The sequence below is a fragment of the Patella vulgata genome, chromosome 6 (assembly GCF_932274485.2).
Source record: "Patella vulgata chromosome 6, xgPatVulg1.2, whole genome shotgun sequence".
NCBI lineage: Eukaryota > Metazoa > Mollusca > Gastropoda > Patellidae > Patella > Patella vulgata.
In genome coordinates this window covers 57064629-57085212 of record NC_065884.2, presented here as the reverse complement: position 1 = coordinate 57085212, position 20584 = coordinate 57064629, and the positions used below count along the sequence as shown (strand labels likewise).

General features: G+C 37.5%; 2 protein-coding genes across 2 annotated transcripts; both read left to right on the top strand.

Annotated features, from left to right (window-relative positions):
- Window positions 1–400: 400 nt before the first annotated feature.
- Window positions 401–10232, top strand: LOC126824412 (putative ankyrin repeat protein RF_0381). Its single transcript, XM_056101711.1, has 3 exons — window positions 401–724; window positions 1834–1972; window positions 4233–10232. The coding sequence occupies exons 2-3, from the start codon at window positions 1902–1904 to the stop codon at window positions 7090–7092; spliced, it is 2931 nt and encodes a 976-aa protein (XP_055957686.1). The 5' UTR covers window positions 401–724; window positions 1834–1901; the 3' UTR covers window positions 7093–10232.
- Window positions 10233–13327: 3095 nt separating this feature from the next.
- Window positions 13328–17528, top strand: LOC130010523 (transient receptor potential channel pyrexia-like). The gene is made up of 2 exons (XM_056101909.1): window positions 13328–13518; window positions 14404–17528. Exon 2 carries the CDS (start codon window positions 15480–15482, stop codon window positions 17265–17267), a length of 1788 nt encoding a protein of 595 aa, XP_055957884.1. The 5' UTR covers window positions 13328–13518; window positions 14404–15479; the 3' UTR covers window positions 17268–17528.
- The last annotated feature ends 3056 nt before the right edge of the window (window positions 17529–20584 follow it).

The window sequence follows — 20584 nt, the reverse complement described above, 5'->3', positions numbered from 1 at the left end:
AATATGGTGCGTGTATTTGGGTATGTGTGGGTGTTTGTGGGGGGGGGGGGGCTGTATAGAAAAATTAAAACACTGAATGTTTATTTTTCACTTTAGGCATGTGTGTGTGTGTGTGTGTGTGTGTGTGTGGGGGGGGGGGGGGTGATGGCGTTATGGGTAAAAATCAGGATGTCAAAGGTAGCAGGAAAATGAGTTATACCTACATGTAAATGTAGTAGTCTATGTAGTCTGGATCCAGTTGTTCAAATTATTTCCCTTGATATTTCAAGGTGAAGGCTGACAGCTGTCACCCATTCTGCACTGGTGGCTAAAATCCATGTCAGATATTTGGGTCTGCTAAAGAGTGTTCACATTAACTGGCTAAATCTATTTGTTAAGGCCAGCTCAAATTTTGTCAAGGTCGCTGTGACGTAAATAAGATTATGGCACGTGATTGTTGGCGAGATTGTAGGTTAGGGTAAGGGTACGCATTGGGGCTAGGTCCAGGGTTAGGTTTAAGAATTTGGGGGAGAGGGTTAGGGTTGAGATTAGCGCTAGCGCTGTGTACATCTCGTGACCTATGACGAAAAATTGAGCTGACTTAGCACTAATCGCCTATTTTATTCTCAAATGTTGATAACGCATCGGACTATAATATTCGTAGAATATTTTTCTGGATGAAAAAGACTAATTCCCAGCTTGTTGTATAAGTGACAAGGAGGAGTGGGGTCGCCTATCCAACCTCGTGAGTTTTCTCCGGTTTTCCCAAACTGCCTACTAGTAATTTAATGGATTACATTTGTAATGTTTTCGTTTACCGACCGAATGCATGCAAATAGGGTATACATAACTTAAGGTCGGATTTATAAGGAGGCAAGTGCGCCAACCCCACCATGACCAGGGCCTGAAGGGCGCCACAAGCTTCTTTATTAAGTTTTTAATAATGAAATGAAATGAAATGGGGTTTAACGTCCTACTGTTTTGCTCCTAAACTGGGCTAATGAAGACGGGCATACGCCATACAGTGTGCTACGAGGGAAATTTTGCCCGAGCAGTGGCACTATCGCCTACTCTTATATCGAATTCCAACTGCCAAGGGATCTTTTACGTGCATTCCAATGTATTCACGGGACCTCGGTTTTTCGTCCCATCCGAACGACTAGACAGACGTTAAACCCCATTTCTCTCTAGCTCTCCTTGTCAGGCCCTTCCATCCTGCATCACTGACAAGGGGGAACCACGCCGGAAAATCTGGATGAACTTTCTCGGCCAATGCAGGGATCGAACACCCGACCTCCAGGCTAGCGAGCCAGCGTCTTACCCACTTAGCCACGTGATGAAATGATTTTAAAGTTCGTTTTATTATTAATTTTTATCAAACTCTATGAAGGGCGTCAGAAAATAGACATATATATTCAGTAATTTATATCACGTTTAGCTATATTACAAGCTGACAAATGTAAACAAAGTTAGCCTTACAGTTAATAAAATTGAGGAAAATAAAATCAAACCACTTTTCCGGAACATGGCTGATGTTCCTGGAACAAATGCGGTTTAATCATTCAATATAATTCCCTTTTTATTTGTCATGTAATTTAATTTCTATTCTGTTGGACCCCCGAACTTGATAACGACCCCTCCCCTCCGTTGCCGGTCTAAATTTGGTCCTTATATAATATGAGTCTATTGGAGTGAGTGTGTGTGTGTGTGGGGGGGTATATTGGGGATTGATATGTATTCTGTGTATAGTTTGGGATCTACTGAGTGTCATTGTGAACCGTCTGAATTGGGTGAATTACAACGTCCTCTCTACATGGCTGGATTTGTCTCATGATTTTCTCCATATTATTGTAGGTTGTTATATCACGGTACATATCACTGTTACGGTGAAATATAGAAATAAGTCTACACTTTGTGCAAAAATGGATGGTGTTGAGATGGTTGATGACGAAGAGGTCGGAGATTCTAGGGCTATTGAAGATAAATATAACAGGTAAAAAAATATCTAATCTTGATAATTGACTTTTTTAATTTTTGGAGTATCTTATCTCCCCCCCCCCCCTTGAAAGTGATCTAATTCCCCTCGGGACAACCACGGTTATAATGTATTGAATCGGTAATTGGATTTTAAATTTGATCATGATTATAATTAGTAGAAGTAAACTGGGGCTGCATTTTCAGTAGCTAAGTCTCTAACTCAGTATCATGCAAAGTCTTCGACATTGAAAACACGAATTATTTACCGATTTAAATCAACATTGATGTTGTGACCTTGGCGGAAAAGATGGGCTTCTGGTAACTAATAAACAAAATAAACATTTTACCATTAGTACACGTCTCGTGTACCATAATGTGTTTCAGCGCCATTTGTAACAGGTAACTCGAAGGACGAGGCTAGATATCTTATTCTTATCTGGAGAGAATGCGCAATAAATACTATCGGCGTAGACTGGAATAACCAGACGCTAGATGTTGCCATTCGATTGAGACCTCTGGCGTATTTTGCCGAACATACCCAATTTGAAATTAGAGTAAAAATGGGAACAATTGAATGTAAATAGTGTATATGGGCCTATACATTCATATTATTATATGCGTTGCCTCCCATTTGTGTCAATTTCTAGGTCCCAAATTGGCCAAATATTAGTGAGTTAGCTCCTTTAACACTGCTGTCCCGGGGATTGTATGGTTATATACAAAGCTTCCAATTACTTACAAGTGAACATTTGTGTTCATTTAAAGATACATTAGTTAAGAGTTTTATATAAAGAGATGGCCATTCTTGCTATAATAATTCAAAAATAGATGATAAAAAAAGAAAATGTTGAAAAAAATCAGTCAAATTACTTTGTTCTGAACGGAATTGTCACTGTTGGAAGTTTGGTCTAGAATTAGAAATATGCATTAATTGTCTCTGCACCGTCTATGAGAATTGGGGATCGTTTAATTGACAGACGATAACTCCACCTACATATTCTCGATAATCAAGTAATTTCGCTTGGCAGGCCTTTCATCACTAGTTTTTAGCATATGCTTGATGCCATCTCCAAAATTTATTGTCCCCCGCCTTTCGAAGAAAGCAGGGGACTATTAAAATGGGTTCGTCCGTCTGTCTGTCCGTCTGTCTGTCTGTCTGTCCGTCTGTCTGTCCGTCACACTTTTTGGGACACAATAACTCTCTTCCTAATTGAGCTAGAATGTTCAAACTTGGTGTATGTGTTTATTAGGTCAATGCCTTGATGGAGTTCGAAGATGAGCATTTTCCGCTTAGGGTAAGCAGAGATAAGCAATTTGATTGGTTGATGCTTTGGGACACGATAACTCTCTTCCTAATTGGGCTAGAATGTTCAAACTTGGTGTATGTGTTGATTAGGTCAATGCCTTGATGGAGTTCGAAGATGAGCATTTTCCGCTTAGGGTAAGCAGAGATAAGCAATTTGATTGGTTGATGCTTTGGGACACGATAACTTTTAATTGAGCTAGAATGTTCAAACTTGGTGTATGTGTTTATTAGGTCAATGCCTTGATGGAGTTCGAAGATGAGCATTTTCCGCTTAGGGTAAGCAGAGATAAGCAATTTGATTGGTTGATACTTTGGGGCACGATAACTCTCTTCCTAATTGAGCTAGAATGTTCAAACTTGGTGTATGTGTTGATTAGGTCAATGCCTTGATGGAGTTCGAAGATGAGCATTTTCCGCTTAGGGTAAGCAGAGATAAGCAATTTGATTGGTTGATGCTTTGGGACACGATAACTTTAGTTCTAATTAAGTGAGATTGATGAAACTTGGTGTATAGATTTATTATATGAATACCTTAACTAAGTTCGATAATGAACATTTTTTGCTGAGGGTAAGCAGAGTGATAAGCAATTTGATTGGTAGAAACTTTGGAACACAATAACTCTCCTTCTAATTGAGGTAGAATGTTCAAACTTGGCATAGGTGTCTATTAGGTGAATGTTTAAACTTGATGTATATGTAGATGTTCATTAGGTGAATGTCTTGACTGAGTTCAATAATTAACATTTCGAGCTGAAGCTAAGCAGAGCTAATCGATTTCATTTGTCGATGGTTTGGGACAAGATAATCTTGATTCTATCTGATAGAGAGTGATGAAACTTAGTGAAAAAAATAAATGTGCGATTAATTAATATGTGTCATCTATTTATTTTGCAATTTCGGCAGGGGACATCAGCCTCACTGTTGGCTTGTTTGGTATTATTTAATAGGTGTCCTTGTTAAAATATTTCAGGTTAGAAAAAATCTTATATAGCAGACAAGGAGCTGAAATTAGTAAGAAGATTTCTGAATTTTGTCTGGATGAAGTGAAGCAACTTTGTAAATTAGCTCTAAAAAGAAAATCATTGAAAAAATTGAAACTTGTCTTTTCAAGAAGATGTGTTCTCTCTTGTGACTATGAACTAGATTTAGCAGCTAACCGAGAATTAATATCAAGTGCTATAGAATCCGATTTCGTCGAGGGTCTCGTTTATTTATATGATCGTGGATTAGTTTTAGATTCAGACGGATGTAAAAAATACAGTCATAGATTAAAATCAGAACGATGGAGTGCCCTGGCTGAGGCTGTTCAGAATATCAAGTATAAAGCAACGGAATATATTTTATCTATTCCTACTGTAATTAGTACAGAAACATCCCGTGAAATATTGGCTACTGCAATCACCCGAAAGGACATCCGAATTGTAAAATTACTTGTAAGGAACTCTGAAGTACAAAGTCATATTACTACTGAAAGTATACCTCTCATACCTTTATGCTTTTGTGACAATGAGGAATACGGCACAGTTGTGGACGAAGAGACAAGACTTGAATTGATTAAAGTATTAGTAGATGCAGGGTCATCTTTAGATTTATGCAACAAACACGGTCAAACACCTTTAATGTTAGCTGTTGTGAATGGAATGTTCACAATATTTAATTATCTACTAGATAACCGAGCCGATGCCAATTGTGTTGATCGGAAAAGACAAAATGTTCTTCATTACTTGATATTATCAGATCCAGATACATCCTCCAATATAGAACGATTAATCAATATTGAATCCAATTTCAATTATGAACAATTTTATGAGTCCAATTATAAATATTTTCAAATATCATATATTCATTTCGCTGTAGAATACGGAAAGTTTAAACTGGCAACTCATTTAATGAAATCTCGTCACGTGGATGTCAGTTTGAAGGATGATAGGTATAATAACCTTCTACACCTTGTAGCACAGCATAACAGCGATCAAAGTGTTGAGTTTGCCCAATCACTTATTGAGAAAGGAATAGATGTAGACCATCGCGATAATGCGGGAAAGACACCGCTACACACAGCATGTGCATATAATAACATTAATATAACCAGGATGTTATTGGAAGCACGGTCCGATGTGAACGTAAAAGACTGTTATGGGACCAGTGTTTTAATGATTGCTGTTGGACACCAGAACATGGAGCTAGTGGAGCTTCTACTAACATATGGTGCTGATGTAAATGGAACTAATGTTTTACTGAAAGCTGCTCAATATCGCAATATGAAATTAGTAAAACTTCTTACTAAATACGGTGCTGATGTAAATTTTATAGATTCACGAGGCGAAAATGTATGTCTAAATTGTTTTTATAAACAAAACGAAGTAAGCCGAATATCAAGTTTTGTCTTCATCAAATTATTTATTGATCTGGGCTTTGATATTGATAGAGTGAACTATGAGAATGGAATCCTGTACGCAGCTGCCCGCACCAATGAATTACTCTCATTTCAGCTTTTATTAAACTCAATTACAAAACTGGATCGAGTTGATGACATGGGTGAAAATATATTTCATATTCTATCCAAGGTGAAGGGTTTCTCCTATTCTAAAGTAGTATCATTGTTTGAGAAGGAGAACCTTAAAAAACAGAAAAACAAAACTGGAAACACTCCTCTAATGCTAGCCTCTTTTCTATTAAACACGGGCTATTTGGACGTGTCCACAACAAATGGAAGAAGTGACGTTGTTATACAAAACAAATACGGTCATACTGCTCTTCATATGTGTATGTTAGGCTTCATTATGTCAACGGCTAAGCTGGGAAGCGGGGGTGAAAATCGTCTAAAGTTCAGAAAATGTGTTAAATCCCTTCTTAATGCCGGAACTAATGTTAATATTCAAGATAATAATGGTGTTACACCTTTAATGATGGCTGCAATGATAGAAGATAAAATTATTATAAAATACTGTATGAAGTTTGGGGCGGATATAACAATTTTAGATTATAAATATGAAATGTCTGCTTTGCAGTATCTTAGTTTCAAGTCGAGCTGTGTCTGTCTTCCGGAACTACTATCTAAAGATCGCAATGCTCTAGTAAATTTACCGGGAAAAGATGGTAACACTTTGATTCAAAGAGCTCTGCTGTTTCCATTATTTTGGGATCCTAAAGAATCAGTGGATATCATCTGTTATTTACTTGCTGTAAACTGTAACCTACAACACCTTCAGTCAGTTTCTACTGAACGTAATTATTTCACGGAAGATATCGACCTTGATGACTTCAACTTCAATGAAAGAGATCGATTAAGGAAGTTGCTATATCTGAGTGGGGCACCTGAAGAAGAGATCGTCTTGTCCTTGAATTTCGAAAAAGAAGATGAAGTTGATGACGATATCACAGATAACAGACTTCATTCTCGTCACCGGGAGCAGTTTAAATTATTTTGCAATAACATTTCACTTCAGTCGCGATGCCGGAGGGTCATCCGTCAGATTGTTGGTTCCAGACTTCACATCTTTATTGTTGCTTCCAACATACCACATTTACTTTACAAATTCCTGTTTCTTGAAGATGGTAGCGGAGGGGAGGTAGACATTACTTTGAACCACAAATATTTTGTTACTCGTGAAGATCAGATTGAAGATAGGGGTGGTGAATATGATGAGGAGGAGGGTAATGATGATGACAGTCCTAATGTTGTTGATTTCGATGATAGGGGTGGTGAATATGATGATGAGGACGATGGTAGTGATGATTATACCACTGTTAATTGCGATGACGCTTCTTTGAGTTCAATCAAATCAATGTACGGCCATGTAAAGTATATTAATGTTCAAAATAACTGACCTGTATGTGTTTAGGAATAGGATATATTAAACCATGTTCTACGATTTGTGAAGTTTATTAAGTGCTGGAGAATACCATGAAAATATACTGATCAGAATATAACAATGATTTTATTTTATACTGATTTGGGTTTTGCATATTGATTTTAAAAGAGTGCCTTCGTATATGTTGTTGTTATGTATGAGAATTTAGATTTGAGAGAGAGAAAGAGAGAGAGAGACTAACATATAGTTCAATTTTATTTCAATAATTCGCTAGCGCGTAGGGGTCTGTAGCAGTGACATTGTGTAATATTTTGGACAATAAATCAACATAAATATATATCTCAAATTAAATTTCCAACTTTCACTTCACAAATTGATGAAGATTATGATTTAAAAAAACAAGCCAACAGTGAGGCTGATGTCCTCCGGCGAAATCCCAAAATAGATTGATGACACATTTTAATTAATTGCAAATTTATTAATTAAAAAGTATCGAACAATCAAATTTAAGTATTTGGGGAGAGAGAGAGAGTTTAACGTCGACTCGACACAATCTAGGCCATTTCAGGACCAACATATGGTTCAATTTTATTTCAATAATTCGCTTCTACCCTGAAACCATTTTATTTATTTACCAATTAGTAAACACCACACACATACGGGACGTTAGAGAGCATCGTAGATTCAGTTTACCAGTCACAATGTGCTTAGAACGGTCTTGAGAATTCTTTAGAGACGGTATTTTATAAAGTTTCTTACGTAAGAAAAAGTGAAGCATAACTTTGTGCTTACTTTAAGAATTTTCTAGGAATCGGGCCTGGAGAAAACCCACGAGGTTGGACAGGCGAACTTACTCGAGTTTTTAGCTTGTGGTCCCTCTAGAGGTCACAATTATTATCTGATTTAAGAAACCGTTCGAATATATCACCGTTACACCGTATTGTTGGTTGGGTTCGAATTTCATAAAAATCGGACCGAAACCGCCAGATAAAATGCCCCCCCCCCCCCCCTACTCAAATAGTGTAAACATCTGGTATAGCAAGGTTGTGGACCCTCTAGAGGTCACCATTTTGATTCGATTTGATGAAGCTTGAAATACATGTTTATAACCCAATGATCTTGGTTGCTTTCGATATTCGCGCATATCAGATCGTAACTTCCTGAAGTATGTCCCCTCTTTGTACGAAAAATCGTGTTTTTAGCTTGTGGTCCCTCTAGTGGTCGCAATTATTTTCCGATTTAAAAAAAAAAATGTTCGAATATATCACCGTTACACCGTAATGTTGGTTGAGTTCGAATATTTTGAAAATAGGACAAAAAATGCCAGACAAAATGGCCGCTCCTCAATGCAAATAGTGAAAACATCTGGTATATCAAGGTTGTTAAACCCAAAGATCTTGGTTGCTGTCGATATTTGCGCATATCGGATCGTAACTTCCTGAATTATTGCCCCTGATTGTACGAAAAATCCTGTTTTAGCTTGTGGTCCCTCTAGAGGTCCCCATTATAATCTGATTTACAAAAACGTTCGAATATATAACCGTTATACCGTAATATTGGTTGAGTTCAAATTTCGTGAAAATCGGACCAAAACTGTCGGACAAAATGGCCGTCCCTCATACGCAAATAGTGTAAACATCTGGTATATCAAGGTTGTGGACCCTCTAGAGGTCACAATTTTGATCCGATTTTGCTGAAACTTGAAATACATGTTTATAAACTACCGATTTTGGTTCCTTTCGATATTTGCGCATATCGGATCCTAACTTTCTGAATTATGGTCCTTGATTGTACTAAATTTAGGTCACAATTTTTATCCGATTTAAAAAGAAAACGTGTGAATATATCACCGTTACACACTAAGATCTCGGTTCCTTTTGATTATCGAGCATATCCGGACCTCTAACTTCCTGGATTATAGTCCATGATTGTTTGAAAAATCGCATTTTTGGCTTGCAGATTCTGTAGAGGTCACAATTTTTTTTCCGATTTTAAAAACCATTTAAATATCACCATTCCATCATAATGAAGGTTCAGAGTGGAGCAATTTGACTGAAATTTTTAGCTTGTGAACACTGTAGAGGTCACAATTTTTATCCGATTTGGTTTAAACTTGAAATGTATGCTTATAACCCAAAGATCTCGGTTCCTTTTAATATTCGTGCATATCGGAACGTAACTTCCTGAATTATGGCCCCTGATTGTACGAAAAATTGCGTTTTTAGCTTGTTGACCCTATAGAGATCATAATTTTTATCCGATTTAAAAAACCGTATTATTATATCACCGTTACACCCTAAGGATGACTGAGTTCGAATTTCGTGAAAAAATCGCCCCAAAACTGACAGACAAAATGGCCGCCGTTCGTTCTCAAATAGCGTAAAAATATGGTATATCAAGGTTGTGGACCCTGTAGAGGTCACAATTTCTATCCGATTTTGTTGAAACTTGAAATGTAAGTTTATAACCCAAGATCGGACCGCAACTTCCTGAATTATGGCCACTGATTGTTCGAAAAATCACGTTTTTAGCTTGTGGACCCTATAGAGGTCATAATTTTTATCCGATTTAAAAAAAATTATATCACCGTTACACCCTAAGGACAGCTAAGTTCGAATTTCGTGAAAATCAGCCCACAATGGACAGACAAAATGGCCGCCTCTCGTTCTCAAATTGCGTAAAAATATGGTATATCAAGGTTGTTGACCCTATAGAGGTCACAATTTTTATCAGATTTTGTTGAAACTTGAAATGTAAGTTTGTAACCCAAACATCTCGGTTCCTTTTGATAATTGCGCATATCGAATTGTAATTTCCTGAATTATGGCCATTGATTGTAGGAAAAATCACTTTCGTTTTAGCTTGTTTTCTATCCATCTCTCGAAAATGTGGGCGTATCCTGCCTGGCAGCCGCTGGTTAACTATTATAGTGAGAACTGCCAGCTCTTTATCTAATCTCATGTATCTTTAAACAAAAATACATTTTAAAAATCTGATATGACAAATGTCTGATTTGTAAAACAAATATTGATATTAAGATACAAATGTTAATTTTAGTGTACAAATGTTGCAATACAACAAATGAAGAAATAGGAATTAAGAACTGTGAATTAAGAACTAAGAATACTGAATAAAGAGCTGTTTGATCTTCCATATCCCCACACGTGTTTGATTTTCACATTTGCTTCTCCGCTATGATCATTTTATGAACAATGGAGTTAACCACAACACACAACGCTCGGATATGGATTGATATGCAGGATGTTCAAGTAGAAATATTTATTAATTTAGTGTTTAACTATAGTGAGAACTGCCATAATCCCCCATAATGCCCCTTTAAACCATTGAGTCATACGTCATTTTAAGAACAATCGATTCTATGTACGGCCATGTAAAATATATTAATGGTTAAAATAATTGATTTGTATTCTCCAATTTTTGCCCTATTTTTAGCTATGTAAAACTGTCGTAATGAGTTATTTATAAATCATGTGAAAACCCAAATAGCACGTCTGCAGAGAACAAGCATGCGCCGTGGAGCATTTATCCACGGACAAACAATGGTTTGATCTAATTCACATGTGTACCTGCAGATTCGTCATAGGTCACGAGATGTAAATGGAGTTAGCACTATAGCCCTAAGTTTAACCCTACTCAAAATCCTCGGCAACGATCATGTGCCCTAACTTAACGTGCTATTGGATGCTGTTGGTGCCACAGTTATTTAAGTTGTGGCTGCTGTTGATGCCGTTCCTATTGTAGGATATCTGACAATTCAAAAAGATAATTGACTGTCACTATAAAGAGAAAAATAGAAAAAGTCCGTGCAATATCATGTTTTTATTAAGTATAGAATGAATAAAAACAAGGGCATGTACGGACTATTTCTATTTTTCTTGTTTTCCCTCATCTAGTGACTTTCAATTACTTTTTTGAATTATTAGATATCCTCTCACACCCTCAAATAGCAACTTCGAATCTGGTCTTCGAAGGAATTATTAGTGAGCAGAAATTCGCCAGTGTAGCCTATCTGTTATCCCTCATTACTTTAGAGGGGATCACGTGGCTAAGTGGGTAAGACGCTCGCTCGCTCGCTCGCTAGCCTGGAGGTCGGGTGTTCGATCCCTGCATTGGCCGAGAAAGTTCGTCCAGATTTTCCGGCGTGGTTCTCCCTTGTCAGTGATGCAGGACGGAGGGACTGACAAGGAAAGCTGTCTAGTCGTTCGGATGGGTCGAAAAACCGAGGTCCCGTGTACTCATTGGCGTGCACGTAAAACATCCCTTGGCAGTTGGAATTCGATATAAGAGTAGGCCGTAGTGCCGCTGTCCGGGCAAAATTTCCCTCATAGCACACTGTATGGCGTATGCCCGTCTTCATTAGCCCAGGTTAGGAGCAGAACACCGACCACGGTGAGTGCAACTTGATGTATAGCATTGTTTCATGTGTGGACAGTACAAAGTACAAGTTAAATAGTGAAGCGTCTAGGGAATAGATTAGTCTTTTTTCCCATCATAATGCCTCGCTCGCCTTGACAATTTTCGAGTCGCATGTTCAACTGGATTTTTTGCTCGATTTTAAGGCTCTTTTTCAACGATTTCCTAACGTTTACTTAGACGAAAAAATCAGCCAAATAGCTCTTGGAATGGCTACAGATGCAAGGAAATGACGGATAATTTTCTTGCCCCCCCCCCCCAAAAAAAAAAAAAAAAATTTAATAAAATCCCCTCTCAGCGGCGTGCCCCGTCTCCGCGGTCAGTGCCCTCATTTTGCGGAGCCCCCCCTTTTCAAAATTCCTAGATCCGCCCCTGGATATGGTGTGTCAAGCGCTACGAGCACATTTTTTGTGGGGTTTTGGCGCTATAATTGAAATTGACATTTATTAGGCCTACTCCCTTAAAGCCCCAAGTTCACTCTGATATTGTTAGCAACGTTTATATTTCATGAATTGTCAAAATTAATTAAAAGTTATATCTAATATGTCTATCAAACACAAGCGGTTAATAGGGGATCAACATAACTGTTTATTGGTCGCATGTGGCCTACACTTCGATCGGCTGTGATTTATGGGGGCGTGTCTTTCGGGAACCACGGTAGTTAGGTGGTTAAGACGCTGGCTCGCTGGCCTGGAGGTCGGGTGTTCGATCCCTGCATTGGCCGAGAAAGTTCATCGGGATTTTCCGACGTGGTTTCCCTTGTCAGTGGTGCAGAACGGAGGGCCTGACAAGGAGAGCGAGAGAGAAATGGGGTTTAACGTCCACTCGACACAAACTAGGTCATTTCGGGACTAACATATGGTTTAGTGTTATTTCTATAATTCGCTTGCGCTGTGGGAGGAAACCGGAGGACGAGAAAACCCACGAGGTTGGACAGGCGACCCCACTCCTTTTCACGTACAACCGGGGATTCGAAACCACGCCAGTCGACTCAATGACAGACTTTATGATACAGCGCGCGCACGCTAACCATTAAGCAATCCAAGGGCCTGACAAGGACAGCTGTCTAGTCCTTCGGATGAGACGAAAAACCGAGGTCCCGTGTATACATGGGAATGCACGTAAAAGATCACTTGGCAGTTGGAATTCGATATAAGAGTAGGCGATAGTGCCTTATGATATAAGTAAGACGTTGACTCTCTAACCTGGAGTTTCTGTGTAAGATCCCTGTGTTGACAGATAGTTCATTGGGACTTTTCGGCGTTGTCACCCTTGTCAGTGGTGCAGAAGGTCCGGAGGTGTCAAAAAATCGAAGTCCTGTGTACACATTATCGTGCTCATAAAACAAGAACGCGGTCATGGCAGTTGGGATTCGATATAAGAGTGACCGTAGCACCGCTTTCAGGGCAAAATATTCCTCATAGCACACTGTATGGTGTAAACCCGTCTTCATTAGCCCAGGCGGACTTCAAACCCCACTTCATTTCATTTTATCCAATTTCTTGATTGTTTTTGCACTTTACTATACAATTTGTTTGTAGGCTACTCTTGTATGTTAACCCTATTAGGTCGGTTTTATATCTCTGAGATGTGCATAAATTCACGGTGTTCACAGATGACTAATTTTATACAAAAAGAAATATATTAGTCAATGTCATTTTAAATAGTTGTAATCGAATATGCACATGTAAATATATAGCACATGTATATGTGTTTATTCTAGGTGATAATCGGAGGTATATAGCCTGTGTATATAGTTTGTGTTTGGGGATCTACTGTGAACTTTGTGAACCGTCTGAATTGGGTGAATTACAACGTTCCCTCTACATGGTTGGATTTGTCTCATGATTTTCTCCATATTATTGTAGGGTGTTATATCACTATACATATCACCGTTAAGGTGAAATATAGAAATAGGTCTACACTTTGTGCAAAAATGGATGGTGTTGAGATGGTTGATGACGAAGACGTCGGAGGTTTTAGGGCTATTGAAGATAAATATAAGAGGTAAAAAAATATCTTGATAATTGTAATAAAGATAGGTTGGTTGGCAAAATAAGGTTTGACTTATATTTGAGTGTTACACGGTTGGGTATGTAATATTGACATACATGCCAACATCGACTGGCTAAAATTTTGGAAATGCCCCATACCTTTTCTAATTCTTGGAGGATCTTATTCCTCCCTGAAAGTGATCAAATTCCCCGCTGGGAAAACCACGGTTATAAAGTAATGAATCGGTGATCGGATTTCAAATTTTATCATGAATATAAATAGCAGAAGTGAACCGTGGCTGCATGCTGCCTTCCTGGGATCATAGAATAGGTTTAACAAAGCTTCCAATTATTAACAAGTGGAAAATTTGTGTTCATGTTAAGGGCTCATGGCCCTTTGGAACCTTAAGATATGCGAAATGGGTCCAAAGACACATATTAATGTAATATGAATGTGTATAAGTGATTTATATTCAATTTTCTTTAAATTTTATTTTAATTTTAATCAAGTATGTTCGGTGAAATATGTTAAAACTCTAAATTGGACGGCAGTCGTTTACGCCTGCTTAGTTCATTCTACACCATTTGTTTTTAAAAATATTATTGTGAATCAGCCATTACTAACTACTTTCGCATTGTAGTGATTTTAAAATGTTCATTGTGTCTTAAATATTTTATCAATAGATCTTATATGTTCACGGCAAGATAACAACATCAAAATTGATTGAAATGGGCCACAATTCGTGTTTTTATTTTCGAATATTATGGAAAATATTAAGTTATAGATTTAGTTATAGATGAGGATGTCCCAAAGTTGTATATTTAGCATGTATGCTTGATGTCATCTAAACAATTCACAGGAAATTATTCAGTATGTGTCTTTATCAAAATATTTCAGGATAGAAAAAGACTTATATAGCAGGCGAGCTGAAACTTGTAAGAAGACCTCTGAATTCACTATGGATGAAACGAAACAACTTTGTAAATTAGCTCTAAAAAGAAAATCATTGGAAATATTGAAACTTGTCTTTTCAAGAAGACGTGTTCTCTCTTGTGACTATGAACTAGATTTAGCAGCTAACCGAGAATTAATATCAAGTGCTATAGAATCCGATTTCGTCGAGGGTCCCGTTTATTTATATGATCGTGGATTAGTTTTCGATTCAGACGCGTGTAAAAATTACAATCATAGATTAGAATCAGAACCAGAACCAGAACCAGAACGATGGAGTGCCCTGGCTGAGGCTGTCCAGAATATCAAGTATAAAGCAACGGCATATATATTTATTCTATTCCTACTGTAATTAGTCTAGAAACTTCCCGTGAAAAATTGGCTACTGCAATCACCCGAAAAGACATCCGAATTGTGAAATTACTTGTAAGGAACTCTGAAGTACAAAGTCATATTACTACTGAAAGTATACCTCTCATACCTTTATGCTTTTGTGATGATGAGGAATACGGCACAGTTGTGGACGAAGAGACAAGACTTGAATTGATTAAAGTATTAGTAGATGCAGGGTCATCTTTAGATTCACACGGTCAACACGGTCAACACGGTCAAACACCTTTAATGCTAGCTGTTGAGAAAGAAATGTTCACAATATTTGATTATCTACTAGGTAATGGAGCCAATATAAATTCCTTAGATTATAGAAATAGACATGTTCTTCATTACTTGGTATTATCGGAATCGGATATGTCCTCCCATATAGAACGATTATTAATCAATATTGAATCCAATTTACGAAAGAAGGATCTAATGATTTCATGTATTCTTTTCGCTGTAGGATACGGGAAGTTTAAACGGGCAACTCACTTAATGGAAACTTATCATGTGGATGTCAATATAAAGGGTGAATTTAATAATAACCTTCTACACTATGTAGCATTGCATAATAGCGATCAAAGTGTTGAGTTTGCCCGATCACTTATCGAACGGGGATAGACGTCGATCATCGCAGCTATTTTGACATGACACCGCTAATTACAGCATGTACAAATAATAACATTAACATAACCAGAATGTTATTGAAAGCTCGGTGCGATGTGAATGTATCGTATGCTGGGAGAAGTGCTTTAATGAATGCTATTAAACACCAGAACACGGAGCTGGTGGAGCTTCTACTAACGTATGGTGCTGATGTAAATGAAACTGATGTTTTACTGAAAGCTGCTCAATATCGCAATATGAAATTGGTAAAACTTCTTACTAAATACGGTGCTGATGTAAATTGTATAGATAATCAAGGCGAAAATGTATGTGTGCATTGTTTTTGTGAAGAAAACAAAGGTGACCGAAAATCAAGTTTTGTCTTCCTCAAATTTTATATTGATCTAGGTGTTAATACTGATAAAGTGAACTATGAGAATACATTGCTGTATGCAGCTGCCGCCACCAATGAATTAATGTCCTTTCAGCTTTTATTAAACTCAATTACAAAGCTGGACCGCTTTAATGCCAAGGATGACAATATATTTCATATTCTATCCAAGGTGAAGGGTTTCTCCTATACTAAAGTAGTATCATTGTTTGAGAAGGAGAACCTTAAAAAACAGAAGAACCAAACTGGAAACACTCCTCTAATGCTAGCCTCATTTCTGTTAAACACGGGCTATTTGGACGTATCCACAAAAGATGGAAGAATAAGCGACCTTGATATACAAAATAAATACGGTCATACTGCTCTTCATATGTGTATGTTAGGTTTCATAGTGTCAACCGCTAAAATGGGAAACAGGGGTGAAAATCGTCTAAAGTTCAGAAAATGTGTTAAATCCCTGCTTAATGCCGGAACTAATGTTAATATCCAAGATAATAATGGTGTTACACCTTTAATGATGGCTGCAATGATAGAAGATACAAGTATGATAAAATACTGTATGAAGTTTGGGGCGGATATAACAATTTTAGATTATAAATATGAAATGTCTGCTTTGCAGTATCTTAGTTTCAAGTCAAGCTGTGTCTGTCTTCCGGAACTATTATCTAAAAATCACAGTGCTCTGGTAAATTTACCAGGAAAAGATGGTAACACTTTGATTCAAAGAGCTCTGCTGTTTCCATTAATTTGGAATCCACAGGAATCAGTGGATATCATCTGTTATTTACTTGCTGTAAACTGTAACCTACAACACCCTCAGTCAGTTTCTACTGAACGTAATTATTTCACGGAAGATATCGACCTTGATGACTTCAACATCGATGAAAGAGATCGATTAAGGAAGTTGCTATATCTGAGTGGGGCACCTGAAGAAGAGATCTTCTTGTCCTTGAATTTCGAAAAAGAAGATGAAGTTGATGTCGATATCACTGATGACAGATTTCATTCTCGTCACCGGGAGCAGTTTAAATTATTTTGCAATAACATTTCACTTCAGTCGCGATGCCGGAGGGTCATCCGTCAGATTGTTGGTGCCAGACTTCACACCTTTATTGTTGCTTCCAACATACCACATTTACTTCACGAATTCCTGTTTCTTGAACAAGGTAGCGGAGGGGAGGCAGACATTACTTTGAACCACAAATATTTTGTTACTCGTGAAGATCAGATTGAAGATAGGGGTGGTGAATATGATGAGGAGGAGGGTAATGATGATAACAGTCCTAATGTTGTTGATTTCGATGATAGGGGTGGTGAATATGATGATGAGGACGATGGAGGTGATGATGATACCGTTAATAATTTCGATGACGCTTCTTTAAGTTCAATCGAGTCAATGTACGGCCATGTAAAGTATATTAATGGTCAAACTAACTGATTTGTATGTGTTTAGAAATAGGATATCAAACCATGTTCTACGATTTGTGAAGTTTATGAAGTTTATTAATACCATGAAAATATGCTGATCAGAATATAACAATGATTTTATTGTATACTGATTTGGGTTTTGCATATTGATTTTGAAACGGTGCCTTCGTATATGGTGTTGTCGCGTATGGGAAGGAAACCGGAGGACCTGGACCCGATTCCTAGAAAATTCTTAACCACGTTCTTAAGCACGTTCTTGTGCTTAGATTTTAAGTAGACTTTGCATTTAAATAAACTTATCTTATTTTGTGTTCCCAGAAAAGTCTTAAGAACGTTCTTGTGCTTAGATTTTAAGTAGACTTCAGTGTAAGCACAAGCACTTCGTTCTTAAACATTGTCAATCTAAGCATCAGTCCCAAGCAAGGTATGTGGCTTGCTTACCAACCTTAAGCCTGTCTGCTTCAAACAAGATGGCTGACCGTAGAGTTATTCAACGGCATTTCCTACATCTTTTGATACCAAAGAGACGATTGATTGACAGAGAAAGTCCTTTAGAAACATATTCTCGAGAAGAATGCTATAGAAAATTTCGCTCGCTTCTACCCTGAAACCATTTTATTTATTTACTAATTAGTAAACAACACAAACATACGGGCTACTTTAAGATCAAGCGCTCTCGCAATTATTCAGTCTGTTTGCATGTGCTTGCGGTTTTTTTTAAACTTGTGGCACCTTTTTTATGTGTATAGGGGTCATATGTCAAATACATCTAAATCGACCATTTGCCGGGAAGCAACCGACAAATTTATGACGTAATTCACATACCAAAATTGTTTTTATGACGCTAGAGAGCATCGTAGATTCAGTTTACCAGTCACAATGTGCTTAGACCCATACTTGACTTGTGCTTACGTTAGAACGGTCTTGAGAATTCTCTAGAGACGATATTTTATAAAGTTTCTTACGTAAGAAAAAGTGAAGCATAACTTTGTGCTTACTTTAAGAATTTTCTAGGAATCGGGCCTGGAGAAAACCCACGAGGTTGGACAGACGACCATACACGAGTTTTTAGCTTGTGGTCCCTCTAGAGGTCACAAGTATTATCCGATTTAAGAAACCGTTCGAATATATCACCGTTACACCGTATTCTTGGTTGGGTTCGAATTTCATGAAAATCGGACCAAAACTACCAGATAACCCCACCCCCCCCCCCCGTACGCAAATAGTTTTAAAATCTGGTATAGTAAGGTTTTGGAGCCTCTAGAGGTCACAATTTTGATTCGATTTGATGATGCTTGAAATACATGTTTATAACCCAATGATCTTGGTTGCTTTCGACATTTGCGCATATCAGATCGTAACTTCCTGAAGTATGTCGCCTGATTGTACGAAAAATCGTGTTTTTAGCTTGTGGTCCCTCTAGTGGTCACAATTATTTTCCGATTTAAAAAAAAACTGTTCGAATATATCACCGTTACACCGTAATGTTGGTTGAGTTCGAATTTTTTGAAAATCGGACGAAAACTGCCAGGCAAAATGGCCGCTCCTCAATGCAAATAGTGAAAACATCTGGTATATCAAGGATGTTGACCCTCGATACGTCACAATTTTGATCCGATTTTGATGAAACGTGAAATGTATGTTTATAACCCAAAGATCTTGGTTGCTGTCGATATTTGCGCATATCGGATCGTAACTTCCTGAATTATTGCCCCATATTGTACGAAAAATCCTGTTTTTAGCTTGTGGTCCCTCTAGAGGTCACCATTATAATCAGATTTACAAAAACGTTCGAATATATAACTGTTACACCGTAATGTTGGTTGAGTTCGAATTTCGTGAAAATCGGACCAAAACTGTCGGACAAAATGACCGTCCCTCATACGCAAATAGTGTAAACATCTGGTATATCAAGGTTGTGGACCCTCTAGAGGTCACAATTTTGATCCGATTTTGTTGAAACTTGAAATACATGTTTATAAACTACCGATCTTGGTTCCTTTCGATATTTGCGCATATCGGATCCTAACTTTCTGAATTATGGTCCTTGACTGTACAAAATTTAGAGGTCACAATTTTTATCCGATTTAAAAAGAAAACGTGTGAATATATCACCGTTAAACAAAAATACATTTTACAAATCTGATATGACAAATGTCTGATTTGTAAAACAAATATTGATATTAAGATACAAATGTTAATTTTAGTGTACAAATGTTGAAATACGACAACAAATGAAGAAATAGGAATTAAGAACTGTGAATTAAGAACTAAGAATACTGAATATAGAGCTGTTTGGTCTTCCATATCCCCACACCTGTTCGATTTTCGCATTTGCTTCTCCGCTATGATCTTTTTAGGAACAATGGAATTAACCACAACACACAACGCTCGGATATGGATTGATATGCAGGATGTTCAAGTAGAAATATTTATTAATTTAGTGTTTAACTATGATACTGAGAACTGCCATAATCTCCCATAATTGCCCCTTTAAACCATTTAGTCATATGTCATTTTAAGAACAATCGATTCAATGTACGGCCATGTAAAGTATATTAATGGTTAAAATAATTAATTTGTATTCTCCAATTTTTGCCGTATTTTTAGCTATGGAAAACTGTCGTAATGAGTTATTTATAAATTATGTGAAAACCCCAATAGCACGTCTGCAGAGAACAAGCATGCGCCGTGGAGCATTTATCCACGGACAAACAATGGTTTGATCTATTTCACATGTGTACCTGCAGATTCGTCATAGGTCACGAGAGTCTTACCTTACTCACAATCCTCGGCAACAATCATGTGCCTTAACTTAACGTGCTATTGGATGCTGCTGGTGCCACAGTTAGTGGAGTTGTGGCTGCTGGTTGATGCCGTTCCTACTGTAGGATATCTGACAATTCAAAAAGATAATTGACTGTCACCAGATAAGAGAAAACGAGAAAAATAGAAAAGGTCCGTGCATTACCATGTTTTTATTAAGTATAGAATGAATAAAAACAAGGGAATGTAGGGACTATTTCTATTTTTCTTGTTTTCCCTTATCTATACATTCAATTACTTCTTTGAATTATCAGATATCCTCTCACAGCCTCAAATAGCAACTTCTGGTCTTCGAAGGAATTATTAGTGAGCAGAAATTCGCCGTTATCCCTGATTACTTTAGTGAGTTATATTGAAGGATAACTCGTGTTTTCCTTTTGCGTTGGTCACTTCCTTTCTTGAAATCTATCGCAGCAATGATCTTTGTGTTAAAATTATATTTGGAACGTGTTTAACCAGTTCTATCACATATAGGTGATAATGACTGACACCAATATTTTA

Coding starts and splice junctions, on each gene's coding strand:
- LOC126824412 (XM_056101711.1), top strand. CDS start 1,902: ATGGATGGTGTTGAGATGGTTGATGACGAAGAGGTCGGAGATTCTAGG. Junction 1,973..4,232: donor ATTGAAGATAAATATAACAG/GTAAAAAAATAT, acceptor AAAATATTTCAG/GTTAGAAAAAATCTTATATA.
- LOC130010523 (XM_056101909.1), top strand. CDS start 15,480: ATGACACCGCTAATTACAGCATGTACAAATAATAACATTAACATAACC.